The sequence below is a fragment of the Chaetura pelagica genome, unplaced genomic scaffold (assembly GCF_000747805.2).
Source record: "Chaetura pelagica isolate M959 unplaced genomic scaffold, ChaPel_1.0 scaffold383, whole genome shotgun sequence".
Classification (NCBI taxonomy): Eukaryota; Metazoa; Chordata; class Aves; order Apodiformes; family Apodidae; genus Chaetura; species Chaetura pelagica.
The window spans coordinates 397,151-408,461 of NW_009952804.1; the positions used below are offsets into that span (position 1 = coordinate 397,151).

At 39.2% G+C, this 11,311-nt stretch overlaps 1 protein-coding gene across 1 annotated transcript in view; it reads left to right on the forward strand.

Annotated features, from left to right (window-relative positions):
• Positions 1-7,428, forward strand: part of CDCA2 (cell division cycle associated 2) — a 9,905-nt gene extending 2,477 nt beyond the window's left edge. The window contains 10 exon segments of the mRNA XM_009995018.1: positions 282-499; positions 970-1,054; positions 2,015-2,232; positions 2,645-2,723; positions 3,374-3,423; positions 4,465-4,602; positions 5,337-5,523; positions 5,977-6,191; positions 6,602-7,370; positions 7,373-7,428. Coding sequence (XP_009993320.1) covers positions 282-499; positions 970-1,054; positions 2,015-2,232; positions 2,645-2,723; positions 3,374-3,423; positions 4,465-4,602; positions 5,337-5,523; positions 5,977-6,191; positions 6,602-7,370; positions 7,373-7,428 — 2,015 coding nt within the window.
• Positions 7,429-11,311: the final 3,883 nt, after the last annotated feature.

An 11,311-nucleotide genomic window follows, 5' to 3' on the forward strand; every position in this document is an offset into this window, starting at 1 on the left:
CTCTTTCAATGAAACTGAGAATGGTTTCTGTGTCAGCTGGTTTTAGCTGTTGTAACTTCTCTCTCCTGGTCGTTACCTGCAGATTTTTGTTCTATAGCTTCAAAGTGTGGCAATTTTAGGAAGCACTTAACTGTGGTGTAACAGAAATTGAGAGACAAATGGATTTTTTCAAGATGCTTAGTGATGATGCACAGAATCAGGATTTCTAGTTAATGTCATTAATTCTAAAGTCTTCTCAGTTGTACTTCAGTCTTTAGTTGTTGTATCTGTTGTATCTTTAGGTTCTGATGTATCAGATCCAAGCAGAGACCAAATTATTTTTGTGGAAGAGCTGAGCCTGGTAATACCTGATGAAAGGGAGCCCCCTGTCACCTCACACACTACAGCTCCCACCACCCCACTGCAGGCAGGAAACACTTCATTAAACGAACACACACCCAGGGGCCTCCATCTGCGGTCGGTGTTAAAGAAAACTCCAGTGAAGCAGCTAATGGAAAAGGTTGGTTCACTGATTTATATAGGGGTACTGATACTAAGCCTGAAATTCTGCAGTCAGTATTGAGCTACCAGAACTTGACTCATAGAATGCTTTGGGTTGGATGGTACCTTGCAGATCATCTAGATTCAACCCCCTTGGCATGAGCAGGGACACCTCCCACTAGACCAGGTTAATCATGGTTAAATATAGTTTTTGATGAATTGACATGCATCAGAAATAGTGTAATGCTAGCAGTGGATATCTGTTTGCTGTTTGGTCATCTTGGAAGCTTTGTTTCAAGCTTTCATGTAATGAGAAGATCCGTGTGTATGTTGTTCAGTTTTTTTCATTTAGAAAACCAGTAGGTTTTTAAACAATAAGACTGTAAGTGTTGCTTACAGAAAAAAGTTACTTTCAGTTTTGATTTGAACAACGACAATATTTTAACTAAATGGTATAGAATAGATTATTATATCACTTCCATTTGACAGAAATATTCAAACGGTGCAGTTGATGGAGGAGGTGAATCTCTCACAGTCTCCAGTTGTGCTACCATCTCTGAAGCTCTGCAAACAGGTCAGATTCCCCTTTTGGTTTTAAATAGGCAAGAATTGTGTGGGATCATAAGGGTTTTCCTCTGGTAAATTTGCAGAAGGATGTGCATTACCCCCTCAAGTACTTTGTGGGGCATCCTACTGTGTGAAGTGGAAAATAAAGTCGCCAAGGAAAATAATGTATATTTAAAAAGAAATAACAATCCCACACTAAAGCTTCACAAAGCCTCTAATACTAGAATAGAATGGCTTCTTTTCAAGAAACTACACTTGTCAGCTGGAAGTTGTGGAACACCTAGTCATTTCTAGTCTTTTATTTTCTTCCTTAGTTCTTCATACTGTAATAGTGAAAATTCTGGTTGAATCCACAGGACAGGTCAGGGTAAAGTTGGTATTTTGCTGTTTGGTTGGGGAACGTGTTTTCTAAGAGAATATTAAGATCCATAAAAAGACCCTGAAAGTCTGGGGTCTTTTAGTTCTACTTTTTTAAAGTTCTGTTTAAATTTAAAATTCTGATTTAGAAATCATAGGGTAATAGAAATCATAGGCTGGTTTGGGTTGGAAGGGACCTGAGGGATCATCTAGATCCCCCCCCCCGCCTGGGCAGGGACACCTCCCACCAGCCCAGGCTGCTCCAAGCCCCATCCAACCTGCCCTTCAACACCCCCAGGGATGGGGCAGCCACAGCTTCCCTGGGCAACCTGGGCCAGGGTCTCACTATTCACCATTGTGAAAAATTTCTTCCTGAGATCTAACCTGAATCTCCCTCTTCCAGTTTCAATCCATTCCTCCTCATCCCATCCCTCCCTGCCCTTGTCCCAAGTCCCTCCCCAGCTTTCCTGGAGCCCCTTCAGGCACTGGAAGCTGCTCTAAGCTCTCCCTGGAGCCTTCTCTTCTCCAGGCTGAACACCCCAACTCTTCCAGCCTGTCTTCATAAAAGTTTTAAATTCACTTAGCAGTCTTATGTATTTTGTTACAACAGAAAATACTGAAAGATACAGCTCTGAAAAGCCAAAGAAAAGAGTTACTTTTGGAGAAGTTCTGAGCCCAGAAATATTTGATGAAACTTTGCCTGCAAACACTCCCTTGCGCAGAGGAGCGACTCCAGCCCGGCAGGCAGGGCTGCAGAGCAACAGCCCTTCTGCAAGGGCAGCTCTCCCTGAACAACCATTACCCCAGCCAGACTTTGATTGCAGTGATGTAAGTTTTTATTAGTGTGTTGGTTTTTTTGTTTTGTTTTGTTTGTTCTTAACTGTAAAAAGAGCCTTTAATTATTTCTCACTCCATTGTGCTTGGCTTTGAAAAGAAATTCTAAAATATTAAAATACAGTTTGAAGCTTTAGAATGAGACTGAGAACTTTTGCTTTATAAAATCTAAAGTAGCATTTTGGCCTGGAGAGCTATGTTTAAAGTTGAGTACTGGTGGTACACAAAATATTTGTGCCTTGGTTTACTCATATATTCTTTTTGCCATATATGGCAAATGAGCTGCCACATTCCTAAAGAAAAAAAATAACATCACCTGGTCTTCCAAAAACGAACAGACCAGGTGTTTTTCAGTGTATATCTGGTATAGTATATGACCCAAAAAAAGAACTTTCTCTTTTTAAAGGAATGTGTTGAGCCTCCTCAAGAGTTAGTGGAGGATCCTGTCGCTGCAGAAGACCTCATACCTGCTGCAAATGCAGAAGGTAAGCCCAACCTGTGCTTTTGTAATTAGGTAATGCATCTTTCTGTACCTGAAAACAGAGATGACACAGGGTTTGTTTCTTTATTTGTTTTTATACAAATATATTTGGTTTTATATGTTTCAGTTGTGCGGAACTTCAAATGCTCTTGCTTTTTTCTTAAAGTCTTTGCAGTAGCTGCAGTGCTTACCTGTTGTTTAGTTTAACTGGTTATTATCTGATCTTGTATTTTTCTGTGAAATTGGCTGACCTAATTAGACTTACTGCTTTAAGTCATTTGGATTACTGTCTTGATTCTGATTCTGTAATTTTGATGCATTTAAAATAGCAAGCAAGACAATAACAAAATATTTAAGGGGGTTGTGCATATGAATGTATGTATCTCTACCAAAGCTGTGTAAGTGCAAATCATTTTATTACCAAATCCTCACAAGTTTTATCTTCCTGTTTTCTAAAGCAAGCTGTTAAGGTGTTGGATTTGTTTTATCTTGCCTGTTTGATTAGTCCTTAAGACTAAGTTATTAGTTCCTCAAGACTAAAATGGCTAAACATGCTGTGCATAATGTTAGAAATTAGGTGCATAATTTCCTCAAAATGTGATTAACTTTTTGTGCTGACACTGAATCAATAATCTTATCTTCTTTATATATCAGCAGAAACTGACAAATGTGATGTGATTAGAACTCGTTCTACTAGAAGAAAGGTAAGTTTCTTCAGTGATGATGTCTGGTTTGTTTTTTCCATTTCTCTGGACAGAATTCTTCCCTTTTATACCTCCTGATGCTTACAAGAGGTTTTATAGCTTCAGGTATTGGGATTGTATATATCCAGGTATGTGGAAGTATCTCATGTAAGTGCAAGTAATTGTCTTAAGGAAATCTCATTTCTTGAGTGAAAGTTGTTTTTAGTTATTAAAAACATTTTTTTTGCCATAGTCTGATACTGAAATTCACTATTTCTATTGAATTTTCCAGGAATTTTCCCAGACTGACAAAATTTAGAGGGGATTTATTCATAGACTTTAATTCATGGGAGCAGGGGCTTCACTCATGGGAATCTAAAAATCTTATGATCACAGAAAATGGAAGAGAATGGAAACAAAGTTTTCTGTCTCATTTTTCTGCTTGGTTTATTTTTTTCCAGACAAAGGAACATGAGATAGGGGCTGATGAAGTCAAGTTTATTCTGCAACCTCTGATGGCTTCTGGCATTACTGAAAATCTGGTTGTGATCCCAAGTTCAGTGCTGGAGATCATCAGTGTGGTTGACCTTTTTGCCTGCTAGCCCTGAGGCAGGCAGAACATCAGACCTGTATCTCTTCTGGTTGCTGGAATGTTAAGGCATTTATTGTACAGTAATTTCTGTACCAAGTGCTTTCAGACTTCAGTGTATTGCAGTTCTAGTGGTTTCTTGGAGAGGCAGGGCAAAAAAAAGCATTAAAAAAGAATTAACCCATAATCTCAGAAGGAAACTGAAGATGAAAAATTACTATTTTCTCACTAGAATGTCCCTTTTTTTTTGTAAACAGAATTATTTTGTACTGTGTGAGGAGATGAGCTCTGTGAATCTGAATTGCCAGCTGTGAGTGTCTAGCTGTCCTGATGACCTCATACATGCAGTCAGAGACTAATTACTGTGTGATTCTTCTGACTGTTGGGCTGAGATGTGTTTTTAATAAAAGCAGATGTATGCATGTGCACACACATGTGCACTCCAACAGTTTCCCATTCATGTTTCTCAGCAGAGTAGCACCATTTTAGAGGAGACTGATTTTACCATCTCACAAGCCACAGATCCTAATGCTAAAGACACTAAAAATCCCAGAAAGAGCAAGTTTCAACAACAGAAGAATGTGACCACATCTGCTGCCAAAAAAACACAAGTAGGTGACAGTCCAATGCAGCTGGTGAATATTACCTTTATTTCTCTATCCAAGTGTCTCTTCTCTTGTGTGTATTACATGATTATTCTGATCTTGGTAGTAAAGAAGGGTGTTGCTTCCTGTTGCTGCCAATGTTCTCTTACTCAAGCCTAGCTTGTTTTCCTACATTTGTTGCCACACCTCATTCTAATAAGAAAGTTGAGGCTTGTTGAGGCTGACTAGCAGGGTTTAAATACTTGTAGAAAGGATACTCTATGGAGGTGAAGGAGGGGAGATCACTTTTCAGACTTCAGGGACAGAAAGCAAGGTTTTAGTTCTTTTGCCAAGTGTGTGCAGTAGTAGTTCTCTGAACTTGCACACTTACTTATATGCTGGGTAAGCACTGTCAAGTTGTGAGACTTAGAAAAGATTTTTGCTTTCATGTGGTAGGAGGGAATGCACCTCTTCCTTTTCAGACTAAGCATGAATGAAGAATCTGTGATTTTGAGCTGAAAGACTTAATTTCTTTGACTTCTAGATTTGGTTGAATTAAACAACAAACATCTCACATTGAAGAAGCAATTTTCCTTTGCTTTTTTAGATTAATTTGTAGGTGGTAGAATGGGTGAAACTTTCATTTTAGGGGAAATAAATGTGATCCATCAAAATCAAGTAATGGTGTCAATTACTGGAAAATATTGCAGGGGATCATTATAATTACACTGTGCTCTATTCAGTCTTCTCAATCTTTTCAGAAAGCAAGACAAACTAAGTTTGGGAAAAGAAGAAAGAAAAAAGTAAAAAAAGCTTTATATGGGGAAAGAGAGATGGCTTCTAAGAAACCTCTTCTCAGCCCTATCCCTGAAGTTCCAGAGTTCTTCTCTTTTGTCCCATCTCCAAACTCATCTCCAAACTCACCCGACACAATTTCACTTTTTTCAGGTAATGTGGTTTTTAGTTTGTTGTGCTCTTTCAGTTGCTTCATTTTTTCTTAACAGTTACATAAAAACTTATTAATAATTATCCTGACTTCTGTGTGCAGGTAAAAAAGCCCAGTATACATTTTTTACTTTTAATTGTTTCTGTAATAGTAGATTCCAGAGGATTTTACAGACTAATAATCCTCAGCTGGATAAATTGAACTCTTTTTGCAGTCCAGTGTAAAGTTGACCAAAAAAACCCCACCTCTCTGTAATGTGACTGGGTGCTGCTGTTTTCATAGCCTTTTTAAATAGGTAAGGTGGGCATGAGTAGTTAAGTGAGGGGCAGTAGCTTTCTGAGTTTTTTTATATTACTTATCTGGAGTGGTTGTTTAGCAGGTTGTAGTATTATAAAAAGAGATTTTTTTACATTTGACAAGTAGAGTCAAGTAACCACGTGCTTTTTGTGATTCAGAGGATGTGTTTTTAGATAATACCAGATCTTGGAACACTCACAAGGATGTTCAACAGTATCCAGTGGTTGAAAGAATGAGAGAGAAAACCAGCTGTGCAGTTCCTGTGTGTCCAAGCTCTGTGGACCTGGACATGGCAGAAGCCAGCAGTTCCAGTGACACAGAATTCCAGGTATCTCCTGGGGATCAGAAGTCTGTTTCTGGCATTGATCAAGAGGTAAGGATACTGCCAGAAAATAAGTCAGCATTATCATAGAATCATCATGCTTGATGTTGGATCAAAAAAGGAATGTATTGGGGGAAGGAAAAATAACCAAACAACCTAGCTCTAAGAGTCTTTAAACACTGGAATGGGCCATGGAATTTCATTGGAGAGGCCACAGAATCTCCATCCTTGGAAGGATGTATTCAGGACTCAACTAAACAAGACTTCCAGCAATATGTTTGGCCCTTCATTGGAGCAGATTCCAACATGCAAGATTCTGTGGGTTGGTTGGTTGGTGTGTTCTGAGAATGACTAGACTAGGGGAGGAAAACAGTAGCTGTTGTTTAGTTGTCAGCTGTTTGAAACTAGGTTTTTTGGTGGATTACCTTTTGCCTAGATTTAAAGATGTATTTATTTTTCAGCTTTCAAACATTGTGCCAGATGCAAATTGTGGTTTTGCTACATCTGACTATTTACAAGAAGGCAAAGAGACTGCATGTGCAAAAGAAGCAAATGAAGGTGGTTCCTTAATAGACAATGAGAAATCACAGGGAAGTCCCCTAAATAAGGTAGGGCAGCTAACTGGGCTCAAATTGCTAGAACAGCAGGACACTGATGTACATGAGGGTGCCCAAAGAACTCAGTCTCCACAGAAGGATTTTATCAGAGGTAGTCCACCAAGAAGAAGAAGAAAAAGAAGAAGTAGTTCCATCTATTTTCCTCCTGTTGAAAAATTGGAAATAACTGGAAACGATCTTGCAGTTTATTCTTACAATGTGGAGGAAATCTTATCCTGTCCTCAGCCCAAAAAGGACTCCTCAGAGCCTTGTAGAAAAAAGAGTGAGAATGGTAGTGAACACAGAGTGAGGCGCAGCATGAGATTACATAAAGGTGCAGAAATGGAAGGACTTGCATGGATTCAAGTACCCAGTGAGATGCAAGGGAACCCTCCCCTGCCAGCTTCTGCTGGCAAAGGCAGGAGAACAAGAAGCACATCCATCCTGACAGAGAATATTCACTACAGGGAACAAAACCTCACCCAGTGTTCAGCACCAGGGAAGGAAAACACTGACTCTGCTCAGCTGGCTGATGGTCCGTGCAAAAGATGGAGGAGGAAAAGCTTGTGTGTGTCCACACTTCAAGAAACAAGAACTTGGTTTCAAACCCGGAAAAAGAGCATGCCAAATTCTGTAAAAGGAGCCTCAGAAGTAACCAAAACCATTATGAAGAGGTAGAAAAATCTCTTTGAAAATATCTCATTTAGTGAGGTTTTAGCTACCTCTGATTTTCTGAAGTGAAGGTCAGTATTAGGTTCTCATGTTCTCTCTTAAGTGTGGTTTTCTTCCCTCTCCCACTTACATTTCCTTATTATTTCCTCCCTTCCGTATTACTAATGTTATGGATAACTTAGAACTGATTTTCCTTGTCTTGATGCCTAAAATGTTTGAAGATCAGAACAGCATGGAAGACCTAGCTGGGCTCAGAGCATTGGACTGGTAGATAGTCCTGGCAAGGTAATCAAGAGGATCAAGGGTTTTTTTCCCATAATTTGACATCATCTCTTTCTTGTAGTTACATCCTTGCTTACATGTGTTCATACTTTAGTGCTGTCTATAGAGCAACACCAATTAAATGCTGCTAATACCATAAAAAACTCCTCAAATGTCTAGCTTTCTCTGCAGCACCAGGTTCATTCATTTCAAGAAGGTAGAGATGTTGTCAGCTGGAAGGGTTGCTCTAGGGGCTGCTGAGTTTTGTTGCAAGGTGCAGCAGTGAGACTACATACAACATGTAAATAATGTCCAGTCAAGATACCAACTCACTACATGGACACATGTCAGCAACACGTGGCTTTTAGATGCTCTAAGTAAACAGGAATAAATTTCATAAATCTGGCCCATGGTGACAAGTTACTTTCTAGATGACTGGGAGAGGTGATATATAATCTATGTTTTGCTGATAGAGCTCTTTCCTTTTGAAAGAACAAGATTCACACTTAAGATTTGTTGTATTCTCTAAGTTTGCTTGAAGTAGACAAAAAGTGTTTGTCTGTAGTAGTTAAACCATCTTCTCAGCTAGAATTGCTCAGTGTTGATGCTTCCCATGTTGATCATTCCTTATAAATAGTTTTTGAAATCTGCATGAATTTTCTTCCAGATTTCAAAAATATGCTAAAAAAAAAAAAAAAGAAAGGAAACAACTTCTGGCTTGAAAGGGAGGAGTAAAAGGTGGGGAAGCTGTTGTACCTTCTGCGTACAAGGGGGGGTAGAGTTCCTATAAGTAAGACTAAATTTTGTGTTAGAAAGTTAATTAATTCTGTTTCTCTGGTGTGGTCATTAAAAAAAAAAAGCTTCTAAATATTTATTGTATACAATATTGATTCTAAAAAATTAAATTGGCTAATGAAAGCAAAACATTCATCATACAACAAAGCTGTTCTTCATTTCTGGGCATTTCCAGTCGTGGGTGTATGTGCACTAAATACAGTGCATAATGTTCAGGACTTGCCCTGTCATCTTGCTGTTTTCATTTTTCTAGTCTGAACAATGTAATAAAAAGTGATGACTGTAGGTGGTCTACTTCAACATTTGCTGTTGCTTTCATTTTTCATCCTGTTCTGTTTCAGCCCTAGTGAAGTGCCTGTGCCAGCTTCAAGGAAATAGCTTTCTGTTGAACATGATCTCTTCTGTGACCTTGTTTTTAACATTACTGATGTGGAATAAAATACTTTATGTACTTGGCTGCTTTCATAAAGCTGAAAAGCAAACAGACCAGTTTCATTTTTATGTATGTTTTACTGTTTTCTACAGCCACCATCAAGTTTTTCCCAAGACAAGAATTTCTAAGGCAACTTGAAGGAAACTTCACTACTTAAATGCTGTTCATCTTGTGCTGCTTTAGAAACATTGCTGAAGTTATCAAAGCAGTTTCATTAATGTTTTATTTGGGTGTTTGCTTTTGTGTCACAAGGAAAATGTTAAGATTTGGAAACAGTGAGTTGTTTTGTTATGCTAGAAGTGTGTTGGCTTACCAGGAGAGGGCAGTCTGACACGAGATTTTATGGTTGTAACTGAGTTTGAAAATAATACCATAACGTACATAATCTTTGAAGAGATACTACGGTTAAAGTCTAATGCACCTTGACATTAAAAGTAATAAGAGCTGCTACTTCTAACATTCAAAAAAATCAAAGCAGCAACTGAACTACACACTAAAATTAATCTGGAAAGTGAAACACTTGTGCATGTATTCAGGCATGACTTGATAGAAATCACATTATATTCTCAAAGACAGCAGAGCACTGCAGCTGGACCTGGGATGTGAGGGTCTACCTGAGGTTTCAGATACCAAATCTAGCAGTAAGTGAAACCTTTGGAGCCTGGAGATACCAAACACCAGACTTGAACACTCAGAGTAAAGAGTTGCCCTGGAGGAAAATGCAATAATTAGTGTGGATGATACTAGAGGTTTAATCTAAAAATGCTGCCCAGAACATGCTTGTTGTGGTGGTGTTGTTCTATGCATCAGTCACAGTGACAGCAGCAGAGAATTCTCCCTTGGGGGTTTCTGAGTGGACAGGCTAAGTGCACTTGAGATGGGAAGTGTAAGTAAAGTCAGAAGTAGAAGAAAAAGCGTGAGGAGAAGAAAACAAAATTTGGCTTTGCTTTGCAGCACAGCTTGGTTAAAAAGGGTGTTAGGAATTATACATAGATGCTTGATGTCAGTTTGGCTTTCATGAGGGTGAAGTTAGAACTTGCAGAGAAATAAGGTTGCAGTTAACAGGAATTGATCTGGAGAGGACTTGAGACTCAAGTCTTGAGTTATGCAGAAGGTTGTTTTAAGGGAGGAGGGTGCAATAATCTGTTCTCCATATCTGTATGGAACTGGACAAGAAATAATGTGTTTAAATTAGAGAAAAATGTCTCTGTTAAACATTAAGAAAAAGTTCCAGCAGCAGAGATAGCTGAGCACCAGGAATACATCACCTCGGGAAGTTGTGGAATCTCCATCACTGGAGGCTTTTAAGAATAGATTAAACAAATATCTGTCAGGAATGACATATGATCCTTCCTAGGGGTAAGGGCAGGGCCTGGATGGCCTCTTGGGGTCTTTCCTGGCTATATTTTCTGATTGCTAAAGATTAGGGTTGCAGGAGGTGATTTGGGACCTGCCTAATAGTTAAGACCTGAGATAGAATCTGTCGTGGAATGGGAGCTGGAGAGTTGCTAACACTGGGGGCTGTTTAGCATGGGCAGGAACTGGGGAGTTTGGGGGAGAACTCTTCATGGAAGAGTAGCAAAATGCTCTTAATACTTTAAACATTCAGATCTCATGTGACTTGCTGCTCCTCAGAAGAGTCTCTCTACAGACTCCTGAAATTGTGTCACCTACAGCTTGGTGGCCATGCTGTTCTGCAGGCAGTGTGAACAGCAGAGTGAACAAAGCTGTTCCATTTTCAGATTTGCTTTTCTAAAATGAAATTAATGTTAATTTAACTTTGCATGACCAGAAACTTCACTATCTCTATTCAGTCAATAGAACAACTTACTGAAGTGGACTCTTGTCTTCACTGCCACGTGAGGATGTAGGAGTTAAAAGTAAGGTAAATGGTGTGCAGACAGGTCTCAGGAGTCAAGGTATGTTGAGTTTGTGGGTCTAGTTTTCAGCTGTTAATTGCAGCAGCATCTGGAATAGGCTGTAATGGTGTTCTGTCACCTTAGGTTAGCTTAATGACTTTAATCCAACCTGTGGCTTTATTTGCAACCAAGGCATTGAACAGAATAAAGCACAAAGTCAGCCGTGTGGAACTGAGTGGTGTTTGAGTCTGATGGGTGAGTGGGTTAGACTGGGGAGTCCCCTGGGGTGAAGCCCAACCTTTGTGGGCTCCAATTTATGTAATTTTTCAGATACTTTTTGTGCAGTACTGAGCTCCACATCAGTCCATGTATTATAGTGGCATCTAAAGAAATCTGGTGCTGGCCAGTCCCTTTTCACCTCCCGTTTACTCTTCCCACTCTTCTAATGGGAGGCTTTTTCTTTCTTTAGAGGATTGTTATAAAGATTACTTAGTGTTTAAAAGTACTTCACTAACGTTAAGTGCTGTATTGTATAGACTTGAAATGGCTTCAAGT